The sequence below is a fragment of the Oncorhynchus gorbuscha genome, linkage group LG15, assembly GCF_021184085.1.
Source record: "Oncorhynchus gorbuscha isolate QuinsamMale2020 ecotype Even-year linkage group LG15, OgorEven_v1.0, whole genome shotgun sequence".
Taxonomy (NCBI): Eukaryota; Metazoa; Chordata; class Actinopteri; order Salmoniformes; family Salmonidae; genus Oncorhynchus; species Oncorhynchus gorbuscha.
This window is the reverse complement of record NC_060187.1, coordinates 64854426-64879838: the sequence shown is the minus strand read 5'-3', so window position 1 is coordinate 64879838 and position 25413 is coordinate 64854426. Positions and strand designations below refer to the sequence as shown.

Below are 25413 nucleotides of genomic sequence, written 5' to 3'. Positions count from 1 at the left end.
CATACTCTAACACTAATCCATACACATGTACTCTCATACATGTTACACTCTCCCACATACCCGCGCACCCTAAAACTGTCCTCTCACACACATAGTTGGCCGATCTGAACCGCCGTCTACCGGCCGAGGCGGGGATGCCCCCTCCCAAACCGGGCCCCCTGCGCCCTCGGGAGGCGCCTCCTCCCCCACGGCCCTCGCCCTACACCATCACCCTTCAGACGCCCGCCTTCAGGAACCTGCGTCTGCCCAAGAGGCTCCGTGTGGTCTACTTCCTGGCCCGCACACGTCTGGCCCAGCGCTTCATCATGGTGAGACTGGCTAGAGGCACTTCCTGAAAAGACAGTTTAAGTTAGGGTTGCACGATTATTTTGCACGATTAAATGCACAGGCTTTTCAGAAATTAGGATTGGAAGATTCCCTGATTTTTTCCCCTGCTTATTCCCATCTGATTCCGGGAATCTTCCCAACTGGATTTTCTGGGAATTTGGGGAAAGTTACCGGAATCTTCCGACCCAAGTTTCACATAGTCCAGTGTTAACAAATGCTTGTGTGAAAGGAGGGTGAGTTAGCACTAGGCTAAGAACATGCAGTGTGAAAAAGCCTTGAGGGTGACTGTCTCAAGACCTTTTCACAGAGAGTCTGCCTGTTGCGTCGTCGTGTCTGTGTGTGTTACCTTCTGTCTCGCCTGTCAGTATTTGTCTGTCTCTGTATGACAGTGTGAACGTTTTCAGTACTTCCTTGAATTAGTTCTCTGTATGCATTGACATGTCCCTCTATCCCTGTATTATTGTAGGTGGGTACAGTGATCTGGATTGGCATCCTGGCCTACACGGATCCCGCTGGCCTCCGTACCTACCTGGCAGCCCAGGTGTCTGAACAGAGCCCCCTGGGGGAGGGCGGGGCCGGGGGTCTGCCCCCCCACCTGGGAGTAGCCTCGGTCTTCCCTGGACCAGGAGGGGACCCTGCCAGCACCCTCAGTGTCCTCCCTGCCCCCGCTGAACCCACCCCACTTCCAGAGAACCAGTCCCAGGGTCACCACGGGGCCCCCAGGGAAGGAGTACCCCACCAGGCCCAGGCCCCACCCCTGGTGCCCCAGATCAGCTGGGGGGCGGAGGATGAGGAGGGCTGGAGGAGGCTGTCTTTCAGACACTGGCCCTCGCTCTTCAGCTACTATAATATTACTCTGGCCAAGAGGTAGGTCAGGGGAGTTGGAATGAGTTACTGTGTGTGTTTATTGGGTGTGAGTGCACGTGTATGAAGGTCGAAGAAAGGTCGAATTCATTGATTAATGTAGGAAATGTCATTTTGTTACCTTTCTGTCCCACAGATACATCAGCATCCTGCCTGTCATTCCCGTCACGCTTCACCTGAGCCCCCGGGAGGCCATCGAGACGCGCCACCCCCAGGACACACGTCACCCCCCGCCGCCCAGCCTCAAAACTAACGACCTACCCGCAGACCTCACGCTCTACAAGTCAGTACCGACACACTCTCACACACACCAACCTCTATTTCCAACGCCTTCAAACTACAGATTGAGTAACATTCCCCCTACTACAATCCATGCACTTCATGTTTTTTACACACACACGCACGCACGCACGCACACACACACACACACACACACACACACACACACACACACACACACACACACACACACACATGCACAGTGCACACCACTTCAAAGTCCATGCTAATGCTCCTGTGCAGGCGAAAGATCAATGTTATAGTGAACGATTATGGTGTCAAGGCCACGAGATTCAGTGATAATCCACACAGTCCAAACCCACATCTCATACAGAATATGTTTGCTTTGTAGGGTTGCAAAATTCCGGAAACTTTCAATAAATTCAATGGTTTTCCCCAAATCGTGGTTGGAAGAATCTCAGAATCAGGAAGGAGTAAGCAGGAAATCCGGAACTGTCCAACCAGGATTTGCAACGCTAGTCCCACACCTCTCTTTTCTTCCTCTTTCTAACCTTGTAAACGAAACACAGCCAAACAGTCTGTCACTGTGTCAATGGTTATCTCAAAAACGGTAGGAAGAAAGAGAAAATCGTTTTTTCTCTTATCTCTATAGTTGAGTTGACTGGATATTGGGCGAGGTTCGTTTTGCATCGGTGCCCCCGCCCATCTGGGGCACAGGGCCATGCAAAATGAACCCCCTCACTGAATCACAGACTTTGTTCCTGTCTACCGTCTCATCTGATTGGCTGTCAGGTTACTCGTAAGATGTCCGTGGGTTGACGATGTCATGGTGGAGTGGATGATGTTTGGTGTGGTTTTGGGACTGAAACAGTCTCTCAACTGTTGTTTTCCCTAATTCTATGTTGTTGGTAGTAGGGGGCAAAGGTTCCTCAAAGCAACAGGCAGTACTGCCAACGTTAATGTTTCTATTAGAACAAACAGAATTGGGCAGAGGGGGTGCTGTGTTGCTTAAGACCACCAGTGTTTTTCCTGCAGTATACTACGTCCTTGACCAATAGCATATTAAAATGGATCCAACATTGGAACTGTGTCCACTGTGATGTGTAACGCCAGGGAGGTTTTTCATTTGAAGTGGAAGGTTTGAATCATATTCATCAGGTCACGGTCATCTGTGAAACCCAGATCCGTGTTCACGGTTCATATCTGAGATAAAGGCCACAGTGGTGAAGTTCATCTCTGGAACACAGGCCAGGCACAGATGGAGATTTATCTATTAGAATCTTTAGGTCAAGTCAAGGAGGAGGGGCCTGGATGGTTCTCCCAGAATAAAGTAGAATCTATCGTATCTCTATGGTTGTCCAATCAAGGACAGAATCCTTTGAAACTCTTGCTTCTATTTTATTTAACTAGGCAAGTCAGTTAAGAACAAATTCTTATTTACAATGACGGCCTACCAAAAGGCAAAAAGGCCTCCTGCGGGACGGGGGCCCGGGATTAGAAATATAAATATAGGACAAAACACATATCACAACAAGAGACACACAACACTACGTAAAGAGAGACCTAAGACAACATCATAACAGCAAAACATGACAACACAGCATGGTAGCAACACAGCATGACAACAACATGGTAGCAGCACAAAAACATGGTACAAACATTATTGGGCAAAGTCAACAGCACAAAGGTCAAGAATACATCATACAAAGCAGCCACAGCTGTCATGATTGAGTCTTTGAATGAAGAGATTGAGATAAAACTGTCCAGCTTGAGTGTTTGTTGCAGCTTGTTCCCATCGCTAGCAGGAGCGACCCAGGATGTGTGTGCTTTCGGGACCTTTAACAGAATGTGACTGGCAGAACGGGTGTTGTATGTGGAGAATGAGGGCTGCAGTAGTATCAACCAGTGGGTCTTGCGATGGGTAGACAGAGATGACCAGTTTACAGAAGAGTATAGAGTGCAGTGATGTGTCCTATAAGGAGCATTGGTGGCAAATCTGATCGCTGAATGGTAAAGAACATCTAGCCGCTCGAGAGCACCCTTACCTGCTGATCTATAAATTATGTCTCCGTAATCTAGCATGGGTAGGATGGTCATCTGAATCAAAGTTAGTTTGGCAGCTAGGGTGAAAGAGGAGCGATTACGATAGAGGAAACCAAGTCTAGATTTAACCTTAGCCTTTATGTGCTGAGAGAAGGACAGTGCACCATCTAGCCATACTCCTAAGTACTTGTATGAGGTGACTACCTCAAGCTCTAAACCCTCAGAGGTAGTAATCATACCTGTGGGGAGAAGGACATTCTCCCCACAGACAACCCCTGTGGGTAGAGAAAGCTTGTTAGACACTAAGAAAGCTTTGTTGTAGAGCATTTAACACAAAATTGAGGGAGGGTCCAGCTGAGTATAAGACTGTATCATCTGCATGGAAATGGATGAGAGAGCTTCCTACTGCCTGAGCTATGTTGCTGATGTAAATTGAGAAGAGCGTGGGCCTAGGATTGAGCCTTGGGGCACTCCCTTGGTGACAGGCAGTGGCTGAGACAGCAGATGTTCTGACTTTATACACTGCACTCTTTGAGAGAGGTAGTTAGCAAACCAGGCCAAAGACCTCTCAGAGACACCAATACTCCTTAGCCGGCCCACAAGAATGGAATGGTCTACCGTATCAAAAGCTTTGGCCAAGTAAATAAAAATAGCAGCACACTATTTCTTAGAATCAAGGGCAATGGTGACAACATTGAGGACCTTTAAGGTTGCAGTGACACATCCATAACCTGAGCGGGAACCAGATTGCATACTAGAGATAATAATATAGCTATCAAGAAAGCCAGTCAGTTGATTATTGACAAGGGCAAAATAGAAATAGGCCTATAACAGTTAGGATCAGCTTGATCTCCCCTTTAAATAAAGGATGAACTGTGGCTGCCTTCCAAGCAGTGGGAACCTCTCCAGAAAGGAGAGACTGGTTAAGAATGTTGGAGATAGGCTTTGCGATGATAGGGGCAGCATCCTTAACCTGTCTAGGACTGGGGTTCCGCCCCGCAACAGTCAGTGAAAGTGCAGGGTGCCAAATTCAAAACAATAAAAATCTCATAATTATAATTCCTCAAGCATACAAGTATGTTACACCATTTTAAAGATATAATTCTCGTTAATCCAGCCACAGTGTCTGATTTCAAAAAGGATTTACAGCGAAAGCACCACAAACGATTATGTTAGGTCACCACCAAGCCACAGAAAAACACAGCCATTTTTTCCAGCCAAAGAGAGGAGTCACAAAAAGCAGAAATAGAGATAAAATTAATCACTAACCTTTGATTATCTTCATCAGATGACATTCATAGGACTTCATGTTACACAATACATGTGTGTTTTGTTTGATAAAGTTCATATTTATTTTAAAAATCTGAGTTTACATTGGCGTGTTACGTTCAGTAGTTCTAAAACATGCGGTGATATTGCAGAGAGCCACATCAATTTACAGAAATACTCCTAATAAACATTAAAGATTTTTTTACATTTATTTTACTAGTCCAAGTCAGTTAAGAACAAATTCTTATTTTCAATGACTGCCTAGGAACAGTGAGTTAACTGCCTGTTCAGGGGCAGAACGACAGATTTTGTACCTTGTCAGCTCGGGGATTTGAACTTGCAACCTTTCGGTTACTAGTCCAATGCTCTAACCACTAGGCTACCCTGCCGCCGATACAACTATTATACATGGAATTTTAGATAAACTTCTCCTTAATGCAACCGCTGTGTCAGATTTCAAAAAATCTTTACGGAGAAAGCAAACCGTGCAATAATCTGAGTACAGCCTTTAGACTACAAAGCAGCCAAAAAGATAGCCGCCATATTGGGTTGTCAACATTACTCAGAATTAGCATTTTAAATATTCACTTACCTTTGATCTTCATCAGAATGCACTCCCAGGAATCCCAGTTGCACCATAAATGTTTTGATTGGTTCGATAATGTCCATCAGTTATGTCCAAATATCTTCTATTGTTAGGGCGTTTGGTAAACAAATCCAAAAGCGTGTTCAGGTCACGCCGAACGTCGGACACAAAGTTAAAAAAGTTCCATTACAGCCCGTAGAAACATGCCAAACTAAGTATGGAACCAGTCTTTAGGATGTTTTTAACATAAAACTTAATTAATGTTCCAACCGGACAATTCCTTTGTACAAATTAAGTGAAACGTAGCTGCCTTTCACGTGAGCGTGCCAGACCGAGGCTGTGGCACTCTGCCAGACCGATGCTGTGGCACTCTGCCAGACCACTCAATCAATGAGCCCTTATGAGCCCCTCCTTTAGAGTAGAATCGTCAAAAAGGTTTTAAATACTGTTGACATTTAGTGGAAGCCTTGGGAAGTGAAACATAACTAATATCACCCTGTATCTTCAATGAGGGCTGAGTTGAAAAACTACAAACCTCAGATTTCCCACTTCCTGGTTGGATTTTTCTCAGATTTTCGCCTGCCATATGAGTTTTGTTATACTCACAGACATCATTCAAACAGTTTTAGAAACTTCAGAGTGTTTCCTATCCAATACTAACAATATTATGCATATATTAGCATCTGGGACAGAGTAGGAGGCAGTTCACTCTGGGCACGCTATTCATCCAAAAGTGAAAATGCTGCCCCCTATCCCAAAAAGGTTAACAATACCACTGAAAATTAAATAAAAAATAATAAGTTCCAACAGAGGGGGATCAATCTGATTCTATACCATTTTACAAAGACCAATTCATGAAGGAAGGCTTGCTCATTAAAGTTTTTTAGCATCTATGACAAATCAGGACAGGTCGTTTCATTGAGCAGCCATTACGAACACAGGCTGTAAAACAGTGATCACTAAGGTCATTACAGAAAACACCAGACTGTTACCTATCAGGATTATTTGTGAGGATAACATTGAGGAGAGTAGCCTTTTCTGGGTGTTTGGAGTCATGCCTTGTGGGATTGGTGATAATCTGAGAAAGATTTACGGAGTCCCATTGCTTTTGGACTTGGTCAGGTGGTTTAAGCATGTCCCAGTTTAGGTCACCTTGCAGGATAAATTCAGACTTAGTGTAACACGGAACCCAAACCGTGCATACATTTATTTTGTCCCCCCACACCAAACGCGATCACAACATGCAGGTTAAAATATCAAAGCAAACTCTGAACCAATTACATTAATTTGGGGACAGGTCAAAAAGCATTAATCATGTATGGCAATTTAGCTAGCTAGCTTTCACATGCTCGCTAATTTGTCCTATTTAGCTAGCTTTCACATGCTAGCTAATTTGTCCTATTTAGCTAGCTTGCTGTTGCTAGCTAATTTGTCCTGGGATATAAACATTGAGTTGTTATTTTACCTGAAATGCACAAGGTCCTTTACTCCGACAATTAATCCACACATAAAACGGTCAACCATATCGTTTCTAGTCATCTCTCCTCCTTCTTATATGGTAAACTTTCATAGCGTTACCAAGATAACCTGCAAAACAGTTCGTCTTTCACTCACCCACGTGCATATAACCAATAAGTCGATGGCACGTGGGTACCCGCTTCTATAAACCAATGAGGAGATGGGAGAGGCAGGACTTGCAGTGCGATCTGCGTCAGAAATAGAAAGGAGTACTATTTTAGCCCTTGGCAACGCAGACGCTCGTTGGCGTGCAATAATTGAGTAACATGGATTTCTACATTTCTTTTTCAATGCTCGCGCACGCGACGTGTCCGGTCTGGATGTAAGGGGCCAGGAGAGAGCTTAGTGCAGGTAGGGTACAGGCCGGTGCTGATGGAGAACGATAGCACCCAGCAACAGTCAACAAAGAGCTATTTGAACATTTAATGCTTAAAACCAGCAAATCATATTGTTTGGGGACAGACTTCGTTGAGGCAACCGTCAGAGAATCTCCCTCAGCCTGTTTTATAATACCGGTAATCATAAACAAATAAACTGGTTGCCAATCAATGTTAGACACTATTTTATTATTCTAGGCCTGTGGCGGTGATGGAATTACATTAGTATGATAATTTTCGAACATAATTTCAAGCCTCAAATGGAAAGGCTGCTTTCTGTTGTAGTGTGAATGGAAGTGCAACCATAAGGTGAGGAAAAACAACCATTTTGTTCCTGGCTCTTAACGGTGCACATTAGCATACTTCCGCTGAAGTGGTGTGGTTGTCTTGAACATGTGCTATGTGCAGCCAGTTTGTGCACACCACATGGGTATAATCTTTCCCTAAGGGGACAATAAAGTCAGTATGTACACGCTGACTCCATGCTTGAGCATGTTTGAGAGAGGACGTGTGCTGGACCAATCAGACTCTGCCGTGGTTTCAGGACTGGTATTGCACGTTGAGCTGGTCACACCCGTGTGGCATGGCAGTGACTCATTCTACACGACAGGTGCTTTTTAGGCTTCTGCCTTTGCAACCGTCTCCACTAGAGGGACACACTGGACCCATTACATACGGCTATGCTTTCCAGGCTTTCCTCATGGGGGGACAATAAACAGTCGGTCATGTTATGGAATGTCATTCTGACGAGCTGAGGATTTATGTCGGTACGCCATTGAGTAGTTCACACCTCTCTCAAGGTTCAAGTCTTTCCGTTGTAAGATGCTCCGTGCGGGTCATGAGAAGACTTGGTCTCCCCGTCATTGGTACTCTCTCTCTGTCTCTAACTCGCTCTCTCTCAATGCAATCCAAACCAGCTTTATTGGCATGTATGGAGAAGGCAGCAAACAGGTTATTAACCCCCTCTCTCTCTCTAGGGTAGCAGCTCTGGGCCTGGCGGCAGGGGTTCTGCTGGTGCTGCTGCTCTTCTGTCTCTACCGGGTCCTCTGTCCCCGCAACTATGGACAGAACGGAGTGGCCCATGGACGCCGTCGCCGCGGTGACCTGCCCTGCGACGACTACGGCTACTCGCCACCCATCAGCGAGATCTCCCCCCTGCTGCTGCGTGGACACAGCATGGTGAGAGACTGGGCACACACACCATTGTTCATTTGCATGATTATTTACAAGTATCTCTCCTCTCTCTCTTCCTTCCTCTCTCTATCTCTCTGTTTCTCATTCTTTCTTTCTCCCCTCCCAGGATATAGAGTGTCTGGCGAGTGATGGCATGCTGTTGGCCAGTTGTTGTCTGGCAGGACAGATCCGTGTGTGGGACGCTCAGACTGGAGACTGCCTCACTGTCATTCCTAAACATGGGTAAGACACGCACACGTGCCATGTACACAAGGTCACCTTGGCCAGTACAGGATTACATACACACACCTATGGACAGTTCATGCTTGTATTCATGCATGTTTATATTTTTTAGCCTGGCACCATCCACCTCTTCGGAGTACAACTTGTATTATTTTAATAATAAATGTACAATATCAACTTCTTGTCTGTGTTCACGCTTCTTCCCATTCCCATGTCCTTTATTTCTTCCAACATAGTCTTCCCTCCTGTTCTCCTATATGCATATCCAGCCTCCTTCCCTGAACACTAAACTGTCTCTCTGTCAGGCTGCGGCGGAGTAGTAGCAGTGGCTGCTGGGAACAACGGGATGGCTGGGACGCCGTGGGTGTGGCCGAACCTGAGAATCTGGGAGGCGGGACAGAACCAGGGGGCGAGTTTTTCGATGAGGATGAGGGCTATCCCCTCAGGCGGCGGACCACCCCACGCCCGGCCCTCTTTGAGGACCAACCCGACCTCACCCCCCTCATCGACACCAACTTCGACTCCCAGCCCCCCTCCCACCTCCTCCTCACCCCGCCCAGGGATGGCTTTGACTTCGGTGGGCTGGTGGAGAGAGCCTACCTAGAGCACGAGCCTCCCTCGCCGGGCCTCACTGCCTCCTACCCCTCCCCCCCATCGGGACCCCCTCCCCAGAGGAGACGCAGCCTGGGGTACATCCAGCCCCCTGTTCCACAGGGCCAGGGAACCCCGGACTGGGAAAGCGCCGTGTGGGCCATGGAGCTTCGGGGGAACCTCATTGCTGCTGGGAGGAGCAGCGGCAAACTGGAGGTGAGACCCAATCCTAAATCGACCCCCCCCTAGCCCCTACCCCGTCACTAGACACTATGATGCTCCCTTGTAGAACAGAAAGAAAGAACGGGATGGGTGCAGAGGGAGTGGATGAGATGAGAAGGGGAAAGAGAGGAGTTCGTCATAGTGAGAAAGCAGGAAACAGTATTTGCAAGAGGAGAGAGAGTCAGAGTAGGAGAAATTGGCAAAGGGAGAGTGAGAAAAAGCCAGGGCAAGTGTACTAATGTGTTATGTGGTTAGCTGTGGGATGCAGTGGAGGGCTCGTTACGCTGCAGTAATGAAGACGGCGTCTCGGGGATCACGGCCCTGGCCTTCCTCAACAACAGGATCGTGGCGGCCAGACTCGACGGCTCTCTAGACTTCTTCACTGTCGACATCAACAAGCCTCTGGGCTTACTGCAGTACAGAGGTGAGCTTCACACACACTGTCAATCGACCCAATGATGTCAATGTACACCGAGTGTACAAAACATTAGGAACCTGCTTTTCTCTTGACATAGACTGACCAGGTGAAAGCTATGATCCCTTATTGATGTCACTTGTTAAATCCACTTCAATCAGTGCAGGTGAAGGGGAGGAGACAGGTTAAAGATGGATTTTTAAGCCTTGAGACAATTGAGACATGGATTGTGTGAGTGCCATTCCGAGGGTGAATGGGCAAGACAAAATATTTAAGTGCATTTGAACGGGGTATGGTAGTAGGTACCAGGTGCACCGGTTTGAGTGTGTCAAGAACTGCAACGCTTAACAGTTTCCTGTGTGTATCAAGAATGGTCCACCACCCAAAGGACATCCAGCCAACATGACACAACTGTGTGAAGCATTAGGCAACATGGGCCAGCATCCCTGTGGAACACTTTCGACACCTTGTAGAGTCCATGCCCCGACGAGTTGAGGCTGTTCTGAGGGCAGCAGGGGGTGCAACTCAATATTAGGAAGGTGTTCATAATGTTTTGTACACTCAGTGTATGTCTAATATGCTTGGAAAGTCGATCGGTAAAATGTCAACAACTGGAGTCACCTGGTCATTCTTGGAGACGTTATTGACCGGGCAGTACTACGGTAGCTATCAACTGGGTAGTTAACTAATTATCAAGTAAGGTGTCTCCGGCTATGGTTACTTTTGACATTTTGTGACGTCTCGACTTTTGGAGCGTTTTAACTGTAGACGTGTGTGTGTGCGTGTGCCAGGTCCTCCCGGGCGTAGTAACATACCGCCCTCGCCCTGCTACAGCAGTGAGGATGTGATCTCATGCCAGCTGACGCGCTCGGTGCAGTGTGCCCACCAGAAACCCATCACGGTGCTGCGAGCCGCTGCAGGCAGAGTGGTCACTGGCAGCCAGGATCACACGGTCAGGGTGAGTGAGAACACAAACGCACACAGAAACACACACATGTGGACTCTTGTGTATATTATTCACCAACCTAAAACAGAATAAAATGTGCACTCACTCACACACACTGAAACCCTTCTGTGTGTGTCAGGTATATCGACTGGAGGACTCATGCTGTCTCTTCACGCTCCAGGGCCACTCTGGGGGAATCACTGCCATCTACATAGACCAGGTTAGTCAATGGTACAGTCTGTATCCCCCCCCCATCCGATGGTACAGCCTTGTAACCCAAAGCTGTGTTCCAATGGCTAAACTCTTGTCTAACTGCATTCCAACCCAAAACCTGTTCCCTTGAATAATTTCCCCCAGAGGGATAGTTATGCAATGTAGCAATGGGCTCACCTTTCTCCTAAAATACCACCTTTTCCAAACCTTGTGTACCAGTCTTGCTGGGTGTGCATGAGTCACTAAGGCACAGGCAGCTCAATTCTGATATTTTTTACACTAATCCGTTTGAGTGTAAGCCCCCCTTACTAGGAGGGCACATCGTAGCAAAACATTTTGCAACGGAAAATGTGGATTTCTTATGAACAACTCCAGGTAGTCCCTCCCCAGAGCAGTCCACTTTTTTCTGTTTGTACTTAATGAATATGTGAAGTATCAGTCATTGTCATTGTTGTGTTGCAGACCATGGTTCTGGCCAGTGGGGGGCAGGACGGAGCAATCTGTCTGTGGGATGTGCTGACGGGCAGCCGGGTGAGCCACGTGTACGGTCACCGCGGCGACGTGACCTCGCTGGTGTGCACCACATCGTGCGTGATCAGCAGCGGCCTTGACGACCTCATCTGCATCTGGGACCGCAGCACGGGCATCAAGCTCTACTCCATACAGCAGGTGGGTGGGTATGTGTGTAAACTTGTCTCCTGTTTTTCAACGATAGTTTATGCCCCTTCGTCTGCTTCAATCCCAATTTTCCTTTCTTTTCCTCTCCCCTAGGAGGTGGGCTGTGGTGCTAGTCTGGGGGTGATCTCTGAGTCTCTCCTGGTGACAGGGGGCCAGGGCTGTGTGTCCTTCTGGGACCTGAACTCCGGGGACCTCCTCCAGACGGTCTACCTGGGCCAGAGCAGCGACGGCCAGGGGGTCCGCCAGCTCGTGGTGCTGAACAATGCCGCCATCGTCTGTGACTTTGGCTCCGAGCTCAGCCTGGTCTATGTACCCTCTGTGCTGGAGAAGCTGGACTGAGCAGTAGCAGAACTAGGACAGGCGCCACACTGTGGCCTGGAGGAGTAGATGAAATGGTCAGTAATGACAATGGGGATACCTGCAAACGCAACTCATTTTGGCCCTACACTACGCTGCAGTTGGACAATCTTCTTGGAAAGAGTTGACGTGATTGGCTAATTTAGATCGTTAGCACTTCACCCGATTAGGTGGGAGGGGATTTCTATAGCAATACATAACGTTTTTTATAAAGCTAATGTCTTGTTGGAGAGACAGATGTACAGACAGACAGACTTACAAGTGGTCAACCTTCCACAGGGTGAGGTCTGTCTGACCAGAAAGATGACCCTTGACCTTGTTAGTAGCTCAGGGGGTTTGTATCCAAGGGGTTACCATCCAACAATCAGTCTGTCACTGCACTCTATGATGCTGTCATTTGAGTGTTTGATACCACGCCAGCCAATCAGTGTGGCAGGCTCATGTCATGAGGTCTGAGGGCTGTTGGGCTAAGCTAAGCAGTTACTAGCATGTGTGTGTTTTGTGTCCTGGGAAAGAAACAGTCCCTTTTATGGTGAAAACACTGCTGACAAAAATCCTTCATTATAGTGTGTGTGTGTGTGTGTGTGTGTGTGAGATAACTGGATACGATTACTGTAATGAAATGCACCTTGAGAGGGGGTTGTTTTTATGTTTAAATCTATTTATTAGTGATACATTTTAAAGTAACAATTTGAGATGTGCATAATATAATGTGCAGATGTCATAAATGTAGGGGTAGATTTTTTTATTTTTTTTAAACATTGGTTATGATGAATATTTGTAATATGAATATTTTGGAACTGAAGTGTTTTCTTGTAGTTGGAGATTGAGGGGGAGAGGTTCCTTGCCTTACCAAGCCTCAGGCTCTGGTTTTAGGGCTACTGTTGCTGCAAGAGGACCCATCTGGGCCCCTAAGAGCCCTTTTAGCTGTAGGAGGCTCTATACCTCTACACTTTCTGCTTGAATTTGTGATGTGCATCTGAAGTTGTGGTAGCTCTACATTTGCTGCTCTCTTCCCATGTTGACTGGGCCCAGGAGAAATGTCAGATCATTTGAGATTGTGAATATATTTAATTGCACTGTTTTACGTTAGTAACATGGTCATGCTACCTTTGTATATGTCTTGTTCTCTGACTAAAGGTTCCATTGAGGAAATCACGTTACTTTTTAAATGCCTAAAATGGCTTCCTCTTGAAAAACATCTTACAACTGAGTTTCTCTGTCTGTTTTTTCCCAATACAATGAAATGGTCTCTTTACTTTCCCTTATTTCTTATCTCTGTAATTCTCTGCTTGTGAGTTTGAGAACCCTATCAGGCATAACAGGTGAGGATGGGTAGTGTACCAGTAATGTGGTGATAACTCCACCTTGGCCCAGCTAGTATTTAAGTGAGCAAAGGAGTCAGCGAGGGCCTCAGACTAGGAATATGAGGAGTTTGATGGTACCCTCTAGCTTGGACCCCCTCTACTAACTCAACCTTTCTTCCAGCCCCTTAGATCTGAGTGACCGTAGCGCTAGCCTGCAGACACACGCAATGCAGAGTGTGTAATGGGCTTGACATTAGCCTACTTGGTTACTTACACCCATAGCTGAATGTAGGTCCGTGACGCTTGATATTGAAAAGCAAATCCCCTCAACTTCTACATACATAAATATAACACACTAACTTGTGCACTAACTCTTAACCCTCTGAAATGCACACACACACACACACACACACACACACACACACACACACACACACACACACACACACACACACACACACACACACACACACACACACACACACACACACACACACACACATTGAAACACAATGTATAGAAAGACATTCAGAAACACATCAGACTTGTGAATGCAGGGTGGACAGCTTTAGTCCTCAAGTGTTGCGACGTCTCCTGGTTTATCAATAACATGAATTGAAGACAAACGAAAACCCAGACGGACTGGAGTTGTGCTCCCATGTTCTATTGTAACATTTCTAATTTATTTTGTGTAAATAATAGGTAAATGCTTTAGAGTGTGTAGATTCACTTATAATTTGAAGATCATTTTTTACTTCCTGACCAAATGGTCTCCTTCTGGCAGTGTGGTGGGGGGTGGGGGTTGATGATGATGACTTGGGTCTCTAAGGAATGAATGTTGAAGGATGTAAAATATGGTTGTGTTCCAAGTCCTTTTAAGCTGCCTTTCCTTATCTCCTTGCTTGCAAATAATGATGTTATAGTTATTTGACATCCATCCATTGCAGCAGTTCACACACATTCAGTCACAATATGTGGCCTATGCAGGAATTAAACCGCACAACTCTGGTGTTGCGAGCACTATGCTCCAAACATTAGAACATTTATGGAACAGGACCTGTCTTACATATGTTTCCCAGCGTTCTGCCACTGTACTATCAGTAGTGATGAAAGGAGATGAGAAGGGAAGCATTTAAGGTAATTGGAACACAGCCCATGTCCCCTTGATCTGTTCCTTTTGGTCCTACAAAATAGTTGATAGGGGGAGGGGCAGAGAGAAACTGGTGTAAATATTGTTTTTGTGGAATCATAGGCCTGCTCTGCCCCCCTCCACCCTTCGGTTGGCTTGGGTACACAGACTGTAGTGGCAGTAGCAAATGTTCTGGACTATTTTTAACACGGGAGCAAAACTTTGTACTAATTTCCAAATAAAGAGGCTTTGATACCTTGTCATGTGGTCTGTAGTCTGATTTTTGTAGAAAAGTGGATACTCACTTGAGAAATAAACCATACATCAATTCAAACATTCCATAAGCTGTGGGTGTGTATTTTAAATACAGTAGTCAAAACCATGACAACGTAATAACATGAGGGTAGTCTACATTTATTCAAGATATATTTACAGTGTTAATGAAAGACAAGAAAAACATCTTAAGACGTGCCGATTCATGTATGCATGCGGTTACCACAACGACGCCTTCGTCTGCAGGCTCCTCCCCCACCCTTTGGCCTCTGTCTGCGTCACCTTAGTGCAACCATATCAGTCACTACCGTCATCATCTTAGTCCACATGAAGAGCCCAAGCCAACCCCGTGCCTGGAGCGACCAGCTGTACGAGGGGACCATAGAAACTGCTGCTAGGAGGGCGTGCTGGGATTGTAGTGATGCCGAGTGGCCAGCTCTGAAGCATGGAGTGAAGAACAGTCCCATCTGGTACAGGTAGAAACACAGACAAAGAGAAGGAAAGAAAAGACGAGTGCTCCGTGATTTGGTCCCAGAAGCACAGCCAGGCCACCAGTGATAGGAGGCAGAATGTATGACCCCTGAAGCAACAGAAAGGACCAGGTTCAAACCAACCCCTTGCCCCTACCACTAAGCACTTCTAGTTGTGATTCTTGGAGTTTCCACCATTCTAGTAATTTTGGTTCATTAACTAAGAATCAGAGAATCAAGAAGAACTAGTACTAAAGGCTACAGGTCAGTTTAACACACTGCTATGAAGTGAGAAAGAAAGAGGGCGTCGTGGCTCCTGTGTTTCAGTTCTTGTTGAGGCTCCAGAGCGGGTCTAGGCTGCTCAGGGGGTCGTCTCCCCCCTCCTCGCTGGGCCCCTGGTGGAGGCCCTGGCCCTCGGCAGGCTGCAGGAAGCTCTGCTTAGTGACACGGTGCTTCCCCTTGCACCCACCACCCTCCATGGAGAAGGCCTCGGGAGTCAGAGAGGCCAGCAGCTCCAGGGAGTTTGGGGCCGGGCCAGAGGGAGGGGCTGGATCAGGGGTCACCTCTGGGACTGCATGGTTATTGGCTGTGGGGGGAGAGGAAGGGGCGGTGGCATCCACACCATTGGGTGATGGGGACTGAACCTTCTCTGGGGAGGAGAGTAGGGGACTGCTGGGAGAGGGGTCCCGGGCCGGGGCGGTGGCTGGCTCTCCATCCAAGGGCAGGTCGGTGGAGGGGTTGAAGGGTTGGTCCTCCAGACCAGAGGAAGCGTCACTGTCGAGGACAGGGTCCATGGCTGGGTCAGTGGCACCGGGAGGCCGGATGCTGAGTTTGGCGATGGTGGCCTGAATGGAGCTGATGGTCATGTCACCTCCCAGAACTATGTCCTGTTGCGACTCCTGGCGAGAGTAAGGCTACAGGGAAAAGACAACCAGACAATATTTAGACAGGAGTGTCGCATAGACGGGTTGGTTGTCAAGCAACAGCAGCGAAACATGCTCAACTATGGGGCAAAACAGACAGCGTTGGCTTAGATTGTTGACAACATGTAAACTATATTGTCTCCAATGTTTATTGAAAACATAAATGTGCACAATGAACACTCATAAATGTGCACAATGTCTCTCAAATACATCATTACAGATGTTGGTAAGCTAGCAATTATTTTGCCATAGTGAAAACAAGATAAAACTAGCTGAAACAACTCCCCACATGGCAGTTTCTTGTCATTGTTGCTAGCTATCTGGCCATCCAGAATCACAACAACTCATATACTTCTGCCCCATTGAAGCGTGCACATAGTTTTCGTGACGTTGTCAGCTAACCCATCTATAGGGCCTCTCAATTTTAGCTTACATCGAGTGCAAATAAATAAAAAAATCCAATTACATTTTCAATAGGAGCATATTTACGACTTCAATCACCACTACTCACTATCCATTCAGGTGCCTGAGACTCTAAAGCCTGAATGCCAAAAGGATCAAAAACTGTCTCAGTGAGAGACTGTGCTCACCTTGGTGGCAGCAGTGCTGGGTGTTTTGCTGCAGGGGGCGGTAGGGAGGTAGCCGTGTCTCTGGAGGACCTGCTCAGCGTGTTTCAGAACCGCCTCGTAACAGAACTTCAGGTGCAGCTGTGGACAGACACCAGAGACAGGAGACAACTTGAAGAGCCATCACACCAACAAACAACACTGACTCAATGCACTGGGCTTGAGCTTTACTAGAGAACTTGCCTATGTGACGTCACTCTTACGAGACTGCACATTCAACCCCTTGTAAAAGTATGAGGTCGTTAGGTGTGTGTCTCTAACCTTCTCCTGCAACATGTTCTTCCTCTGCTGCCTCATCTTCTTGACCAGTAGAGGTAGGTCAGGGATGCTGTTCCCTGCCTCCAGCTCCTGTACCGCTGCATACAGCAGACAGAGGGCGCCGGTACGCCCCACGCCAGAGCTGAGGTCACGGAGAGAGACCGGGTTCGTGGAAATACTCACATACACGCGGTTTTGATTAATCATGATGTTTGGTGATCTTAATAAAATAGCATGTGTGTGTTACCTGCAGTGCACAACAATAGGTGTGTATAAGGGCCTCTGGTGCAGGTAGTATCCATGAACCTCCTGGATAAAGCAGATTAGATTGCTCTTGCTCTCAGGAAGACCCCTGGGAGGGGGAAGGGGGGGAGAGAGAGAAGAAGTGAAATGGTATTCGATAGCCAGATATTAATTTTCATGCATACAGTGGTTATTCAGTTGTTACTGTGTGGACTCACAGCTCAGGCCAGGAGGTGAACTGTAGGTGTATGACGGTGCGTTTGAGGCTCTGGTCGCGATATTGCAGGCCAATCATTCGCTCCACGTGGGTGGGCGTGGTCTTCTGCGTAGTCAGGGTGACTGTGATTGGTCCCTGAGCAAGCTGCTGGCCGCGTTCTGTCGGGAAATATCGCAAAACCTTTCCCTACAGAAACACAGTAAAGAAACAACTAGGAGTTGGGGTTCTCTCAATAAATGACAATGTGTCAATCAAAATATGGACCGATAACTTCCAATGAAATAACAAATGTGTTTTCACAAACGTTTAGTCTGGAAGTAAATAAACCATCTCATCAAAGTTCTGCATTATCCAATTCCTTACCTACCTTTCATTCCTTCTTGGGTAAAACAAACAAACAGGTGGTACATCTACCACCCACAGTAGTAAGCCTTTATGAGCGACCCCTAGAATGACCCATTCCTTCTCCTCTGGTGTGTGTTCATACCTTATCTAACTCCTGCTCTGAGACCAGCATGACCACCAGCGAAACCTTCTGCTCCCACACCATGAGCCAGAAGTCGGCGGCCGTGCCCGACAGCGGCGCCTGCGTGGCGATGAGGCGCGGGCAGTAGGGCGACAGCTCCTCCACAAAGCTGCCGTTGATGTAGTCGTCCTTGCCCGAGCGCAGCAGCACGCGGTTACAGTCGTAGGGCATCACGTCCTGGTGACGGTTCTTCATGGTGTAGCAGCGGGCGATGGCGATGGACAGCTGCCTGGCGTCCCTCTCCTGCCCCTCCTGGAGCTCCTTCCAGCGGGCATCCAGAGGCGACAGGCCACCTTCGTCCACCGACGGGCGCTCCAGAGACTCCACGGCCAACCGGAAGCGTTCGAGTTCGCCGCAGAGGCGGGCTACGCGTTCGGGGGCTTGGTACGGGTCGCCCTGGATCAGCCGGATGCCCTCGGAGCTCTTCTTGCGGCGCTCCCCGTCCTGAGGGTCAGCCTTGGTGGGTTGGAGGACGTTGGCGGGGGCCTTGGGGCCGCCGGGCTGGCTCTCTGGGCTGGAGGAGAGCAGGTCGTCTGTGATGGAGTTCTGGCGCGGGAAGAGGGAGGGGGATGAGGAGGAAGGGAGAGAGGGTGGACCGCCAGGGGTGGGGGCTGGGGAGGGCCTCTGGGGGACCAGGCCTAGGGAAGAGGGGCCTGGGGAGGGAGAAGGAGAAGGTGAGGGTGAGGGAAGGATGACATTAGGTGGGAGGGCCACTGGAGGAGCTCCAGCAGTTGGTGGAATCATGTGCTGGGGAGGAGGCCGAGGTTGGCCCATAGAGGTGGGCTGTGGTGGGGCTCCGGGAGGGCCGTTCACACCTGAAGGAGTAGCGTACATGGTGGGGGTCATGGGGGCTACAGTTTGGGGAGCCTGGGACTGTTGGGGGGCTGAATGAGGCATTATAGGAGGCTGGTAGCCCTGTGGTAACTGGGGCTGGTAGACATGTTGGGGGGTTGACCAGGGTGGGGCATCTGAGGCCCCTGAGGTGGGAGGGGCCCCTGGGCAGGTAAGCCTGAGGGAGGTGGACATGATGGGGCTGGGAAGCAGGGGGCATCTGCTGGTGCAGGCCAGGGGGCATGGGCTGGCTGGTGGGGGGCAGGTAAGCCTGGGAAACTGGGGGCATTAGCTGGCTGTTAGCGGGCATCTGCTGATGAGGGCCAGGGTGCATATGTGGATGAGGGTGCATTTGCTGGGCGTTGGGATGCATTTGTTGTTGTTGGGAAGGTAGCATCTGCTGATGAGGGTGCGGGGGCATCTGTTGGTTGGCAGGTTGCATGTATGGTTGGGAGACAGGGGGCATGGGCTGGGCAGTGGGGGGCATCTGTGGGTGAGGGCCCCTTGGGATCATGTGTTGGGGCTGTTGGGGTGGGTAGCCCTGCTGAGGGTGTTGAGGCTGATAGCCCTGTGGTAACTGGGGCTGGTAGCCAAGCTGGGGTTGTGGCTGGGGCTGAGCAGGATATGGTTGTTGATACTGGGGGGGCATGGGTGGCCGGGGCTGGTGCTGGGGGGGCATGTACTGTGGGTAACCCTGCTGGGCCTGGGGTCGGGGCCCGGGCAGAGCCCTGGGGGCAGACTGGTAGCCAGGGGGCAGCTGCCCAGGGGGGTGTTGGTACTGCTGCTGTGAATGTTGGTGTGGTACCTGGCTGGGTGCTTGCATGGGCACCCCAGGCTGGGTCATGTACTGTGGGTACACACCCATCTGTGGGGGAACAGCGTAGCCTGCAGAGACAGTATGTGGTACAGGGTGGCGTGGGGCTGAGTTATAACTGAGGATGGGGGTCTGGATACTATCTACTGTAGTAGTGGAGGGACGGAAAGGGGCACGGACTCCCCCAGTTTGGGGGGCTTGCGGCTGGGGAGGGCCATAGCCAGAAACAGGGGTCTGCTGGGGGGGTAGCTGAGTGAAGGGTCCGCGAGGGAAACCCTGGGCGGGGAGCGGGCCAGGGAAATGGTGCGGGCGAAGGTTTGGGGGGAACTGAGGGGTATAGAGCGGTGCCCCAGGTGCCCCTGGCCAGGGTAACGAAGCATTGCCACCCAGATTGGCACCAGGAAGGAAAGCCTCAGGTCCCGGACGAAGGGCAGAGTGCAGGGAGGGGTGGTCGGGGGGTAGACTACGGAGCTCGTCAGGCAGGTCTCCTCCCAGGCTCAGTATAGCAGCGTTGATCTGGGCTAGCTCAGCATCCTCAAGACTAGAACAGGCAGAGTCTACGTCTGAGCCCCCCTTGGACCCCAGGGACGGTTTGGCTGCAGTGGGCCGAGAAGGGGGGTTCTTCTGGGTCTCCCTGTCCAGCACGGCCTTCCTCTCCTCCTCCCTGCCCTGACACAGAGTCTTAGCTCTCTCCAGCAGGCGGGAGGACTTGGTCTCCAGGTCCTCGTAGAACTCCTTCCCCTCCTGGGACTTCTTCATCAGGTCCTCGTAAGCCTCATAGGACGCCACCAGGGTCTGCACTGTGCCGTTCCACCTGAGAGTTGGAGCGAGAGAAAGGAAGGAGGAGAAGAGGAAGAGAGAGGTGAGATAACTTCTTCAGTAACAATGACATGAGTCTAATGTTTATGTTTCTAGTGTTTCCATTTGTCTGCTCCGATTTGTTTGTGTGTTCTGATTCTCTTTATTGGCCCCGTCCCTATGGCCTTGGACTGGAACAGCGTCCTTTGACAAATAGTACTGGTGTCCCACTAAAACTCTTCCCAAGACCTTGCTCACTTGTGTTCCGTCTCGGTGAGGCCCTTGCGGACCGAGGCGTATTGCACGTTGGCTTCCGTCAGCGCCTTGAGGATGTTCTCCTGGGCAGACAGGTTCTGGTCGATGTACACCTTCACCTGCTCATACTTCTTCAATTGCTCCTCAAACAACCTCTAGGGAGGGAGGGAGGGAGGGAGGGAGAGAGAGAGAGAGGGGAGGAGAGCGAGCGCGAGAGGCAAATATTACATATAGTGTGTTTAGAGGCATGCGATTGTCTAGATTTTCCTGAAGATCAAACCCACACAAAATGTCTTGTACCTTCATGTCAGTGCGCTCGGTAGTGACAAGGGAGGAAGTGATGTCGTCCTGCTGGATGAGGTCACGCAGCTGTTTTTCCAGGGTGCTCCTCTGGTCCCTCATCTCCTGCACCTTACCCAGGATCCTCTTCATGCACTGCAGCCCCGCCACCTCCTCTGTAGGAACACACACACACACACACATTTAGAAACACACTCCAAATGACACCATAAACACCACAACTCTTTTCCACTTTCCTATACCCACCCTGGTTGAGTTGGGGCCTCGGCAGGGCGTCTCTCAGGGCATCCAGTGGTCCCCCCAGCAGCCTCAGGTTACTGATGTGAAGGTTCATGGCTCTGTGCAGCTCGGTGTTGGTGAAGCTGGCCTTCTCATGGGCCTCCATGTACTTCTCCAGGTCTCTGCGGATCTCAGCCAGGGTCTGTGCATGTGCCTGGGGGTGCAGCTCTGCCGCGGTGCCTCCTCCCACCGCCTCTTGCAGCGCCCGCACCCCGGCCTCGTCCTCCTCCAGCACATCCCGGATCTCCCTCAGAGACGCCTCCACGTCCGTGAATACACCAGACAAGACTGAGGGAGAGAGACAAAGGGATAGTATCGAAAGGCATAATAATAATAATACTTATTTTCCACCATAATTTGCAAATAAATTAATTTAAAATCCTACAATGTGATTTTCTGGATTTTCTTCCCTCATTTTGTCTGTCATAGTTGAAGTGTACCTATGATGAAAATGACAAGCCTCTCATCTTTTTAAGTGGGAGAACTTGCACAATTGGTGGCTGACTAAATACGTTTTTTTGCCCCACTGTATGTGTGTGTGTGACATGTGTATGTGTGTGTCCCAGGCCCAACCACTCACCCTGCATGGACTGAATGAGGCTCTTGACGGTGTCTGGTCTGACACTGAGCGCAGCACACTTCTCCATCAGTACGGGGGGGATGTGACTGTACATGTCCAGGTTATCTACTGAGTCTGGCTCCAGACCCAGAGAGTCCATAAACTGCCTGTAAACCCAGAGCTACGTCAGTAACCACACAAAGTCACTATATTAAATCGTAAAAGGCGTACCTAGACGACACAAATACACACACAGCCCCTCCGACTCTCCTACTCACTCTAGAGTCTCATTCCTGCTGTCTATCTTGGCCATGATGTCCCGTAGCAACTTGGCCTTCTCTTCACTGTAGAGAGAGGAGGCCTCGTGGGCAGCCATGGGCACCAGCTTGGCAAACAGGTCTGGTCCTGTGACACTGGGATCAGTTGGGTTCACGGGCAAGGCCTTCACCAGGGGGGCACCTAGAGAGGACATGATGACAATGAAAATCCAAATATAGTATATGAAATGCAGGAGAGGTTGTGTGTGAGGATAGGTCAGAGGTCAGGGTTCAATGTGACCTTTGACGGAAGCAAGAGTCTCCAACGAGGGCACAGTCTCATGGTAGATGAAGTCATTGTCTTTCTTGGCAGAGTTGAACCTACGAGGGACAGGGGATAAGGAATATCAAAATAAAAGGAGAAGATGGAGCAGAAAGAATGTGTCTGACTGTCTACCAATCTCAAAGGGTAAAGATTGTACCAACCTACCCACAATCATAAGTGAATATACAGTAGGGAATATAGCTGCTTACTTTCCCCCTATCACGTCCATGGTGAACTTCAAGGCCTCCTGCACACTGTCCGGCTGACCCTGTTCAAACAAGAGAGAATGAGAGGAGAGGGGATTGAGGGGAAGGAGCATAAAGACAGTTCCTTTGTTATTGTAAGCTTGATAACAGATGCAAAAGGGTCCATTTCAGAATGGCAAATGAAAAAGGTTACACACAAGAGTCAATTGGAAGGTGACTGTACCTTGGCCAACTTGATGGCTTCACTGAGTTTGTCTAATGAGCTCTGCAGGTAAGCCAGCTGTTAAAAACACAGAGAGACATTAGTATGTAGAGGAATGGAGGTATGCAGAGGAACATACACGGGGGGAGTAGGGATAGTCAAGAAGGTGACATACCCGCTCTCCATATTTCTGTTGTTCCTCAGCCTGCTTCCCCATATGCAGCTGAAAAAATATGTTATTCAATAACAGAGTATCCGTTAACCAAATTGAGAACACATTCACAATACACTCCCTCACAACTCACTGTCCTGTCTCAAACTCACGTGAGCGATGGAAGCAAAGTAGTAGATCTTCATTTGCACCAGTTTCTTCCAGTCCTTCTGGATCTTACCCAGCATGGAGGCTGTGTCAGAGTTCTCCAGAGCCCTGCACGCCTCCTTATAGTAGTCCACCACCTAGACCAGGCAAACAACAGAACAGTCACACACCTGGGTCATACTCATTAGGGCACACCGTACCGAAACCTTTTGCAACAGAACATAATTAGCATTTTCTTACTGGATAAGTTCAGTTAGTCCCCCCCCCTTTGATTCCTATTGAGAACAACAGTGCTCTATGGCAACTGAGGTCTAGAGGGTGTAATCGTGCCCTGCTACTACGTCTTGTGTTGAGAGAAGGGACATTTACCTGAGCACTGATGCGGGCTACAAGGAAACTCTTCCTGTTGTCCAGCATGGACTTCTCCAGGAGACACTCCTGAGCCTGACCCTGAATGGAGACAAATAATAACGATGAAGTGTGTGTGTTCATGCTTGTGAGAACACATGCATGTGCGCACGTGTGTGTGCGATAGTTACCAGCATGAGGTTGATGTTGAGGTTAAGGATCTGGTGACTCATGTCCACGCTGAAGTTGTGGCTGAAGTGGTCCCTCAGGTAGGAGAAGGCCCCCGCGGAGCACTGGAAGTGTGTACATGACACCTTCATCCCCTAGAGGGAGAGAGAGAGAGGGGAGGAAGGGAGACAGAAGGGAGTGAGGAGGTAAGTGATAGAAAGAGGAGGACAACACAATGTCCGTGTGAGATGTCATGGAGAGAGAGAGAGAGAGGGGAGGACAGAAGGGAGTGAGGAGGTAAGTGATAGAAAGAGGAGGACAACACAATGTCCGTGTGAGATGTCATGGAGCGAGAGAGAGGGGAGGACAGAAGAGAGTGAGGAGGTAAGTGATAGAAAGAGGACAACACAATGTCCGTGTGAGATGTCATGGAGAGAGAGGTTAACGTGTTGCTTCTGCTCACCTCTTCGGACACCCTGTTATCCATGGCTCCCAACATGGAGTGGAGAGCACCTACAGAGAAGACAACATCATGGCAATCAGGAAATAGCTGTTTGACAGCTGGTTAGGCCCTCAGTGAAGATCGAAGGACAGTTTTACACTTCACCACTCAATGGTTCAACTCACCCAGGTTGTAGAGGATGCATGCTTGCTCATAGCTGATGTCATCATGAGTGACCGTTTTTCCAGAAAATATTTCTGTCCTGATAAGAGAGAATGAACTTGTTGACACACTGTTTTGCATACATGAGGGTGTGGTGTGTGTCTACATGTATGGGCCGGTCTGTATTTGTATGTATTATGGATCCCCATTAGATCCTGCCAAGGCAGCAGCTTATCTTCCTGGGGTCAGGCAAAATTAAGGCAGTTGTATACAACTGGGCCCAAAGAGCAAATTAAGTGCACTATAGGCCTACCCCTGGCCAATCAGATGGCTCAGATGACTGTCTGTCGTAACGTAGCGTGGCAAAAAAGAAAGCTGCAGAAAGTTGATACTGTGAGATTTCTAAACGTTTAAAACCATGAGAGAGAGAGACTGTCAACGAATACAGCAAAGAGATGCTGATGACTGAGTTCATGTTTAAGTTCTTACTCAACACTTTTAAAAGGCATAAAATGCGCGTTATTCCTATATCCACTCAGCGCTACAACAAGCACTGCAGCAGTAATGAATAAGTAGGAAAGTGTATCTATAGGCTTGTGTTGCTGTTATTATTATTAGCGGCTTGGGTCTTTTTTAATATCAAGGAATATTCACTTTTTCTGTTCAACATGACTTTGTGCATGAGGCAGAAATAATCCGGTGCGTGTCGAGTTTCGCCAGCTGGAAGATGGTGTCCCTTTCAGGTCAGTGTTAGTGGAGGAAAGGGAGAGCGGAGGGATGTTGAGAGGCAGATCCTCAGTCTGCTGCTCTCTCCCTCCACTGAGACTGACCATCAGATGCAGGCACCATCCAATGCAAGGCAATTAAAGCAAAGCCAATATGCAGTGATAATGTATTGGACCTATGACTTACTGCACAAACCTCATTGCTACAGAACTATTATTAATTGATTGTTGCATAGGCTTACGTTTTTTAAAGTCATGTTAAAACAAATCTGAGCGGTAGATCTCGGCTTGCATTTTGACTCCGTGATCTTGACTCAGATAAGGTTGATGACCAGTGTTCTAGTGTTCCAGTGTTCTAGTGTTCTAGTGACCAGTGTTCTATCAACGTT

General features: G+C 48.8%; 2 protein-coding genes across 4 annotated transcripts in view; one reads left to right on the top strand and one right to left on the bottom strand.

The window, feature by feature from the left end:
* The window catches only part of LOC123997766 (sterol regulatory element-binding protein cleavage-activating protein-like), a 40100-nt gene extending 25342 nt beyond the window's left edge, over positions 1-14758 (top strand). For all 3 annotated transcript variants that reach the window (XM_046302303.1, XM_046302301.1, XM_046302302.1), the window contains exons 11-21: positions 96-308; positions 794-1194; positions 1328-1474; positions 8202-8403; positions 8525-8640; positions 8946-9447; positions 9709-9877; positions 10660-10826; positions 10954-11034; positions 11490-11696; positions 11799-14758. In XM_046302303.1, coding sequence (XP_046158259.1) covers positions 96-308; positions 794-1194; positions 1328-1474; positions 8202-8403; positions 8525-8640; positions 8946-9447; positions 9709-9877; positions 10660-10826; positions 10954-11034; positions 11490-11696; positions 11799-12044 — 2451 coding nt within the window. In that variant the 3' untranslated portion in view covers positions 12045-14758. The remainder of the gene's footprint in view (positions 1-95; positions 309-793; positions 1195-1327; positions 1475-8201; positions 8404-8524; positions 8641-8945; positions 9448-9708; positions 9878-10659; positions 10827-10953; positions 11035-11489; positions 11697-11798) is intronic.
* Positions 14759-14891: 133 nt separating this feature from the next.
* The window catches only part of LOC123997768 (tyrosine-protein phosphatase non-receptor type 23-like), a 22554-nt gene continuing 12032 nt past the window's right edge, over positions 14892-25413 (bottom strand). Inside the window, 21 exon segments of the mRNA XM_046302307.1 lie at positions 14892-16155; positions 16755-16871; positions 17052-17190; positions 17296-17400; positions 17510-17694; positions 17996-18966; positions 18968-20493; positions 20736-20887; positions 21033-21187; positions 21279-21599; positions 21892-22037; positions 22149-22329; positions 22429-22508; positions 22662-22720; positions 22882-22938; positions 23036-23083; positions 23185-23316; positions 23549-23629; positions 23719-23850; positions 24159-24208; positions 24323-24399. Coding sequence (XP_046158263.1) covers positions 15565-16155; positions 16755-16871; positions 17052-17190; positions 17296-17400; positions 17510-17694; positions 17996-18966; positions 18968-20493; positions 20736-20887; positions 21033-21187; positions 21279-21599; positions 21892-22037; positions 22149-22329; positions 22429-22508; positions 22662-22720; positions 22882-22938; positions 23036-23083; positions 23185-23316; positions 23549-23629; positions 23719-23850; positions 24159-24208; positions 24323-24399 — 5305 coding nt within the window. The 3' untranslated portion in view covers positions 14892-15564.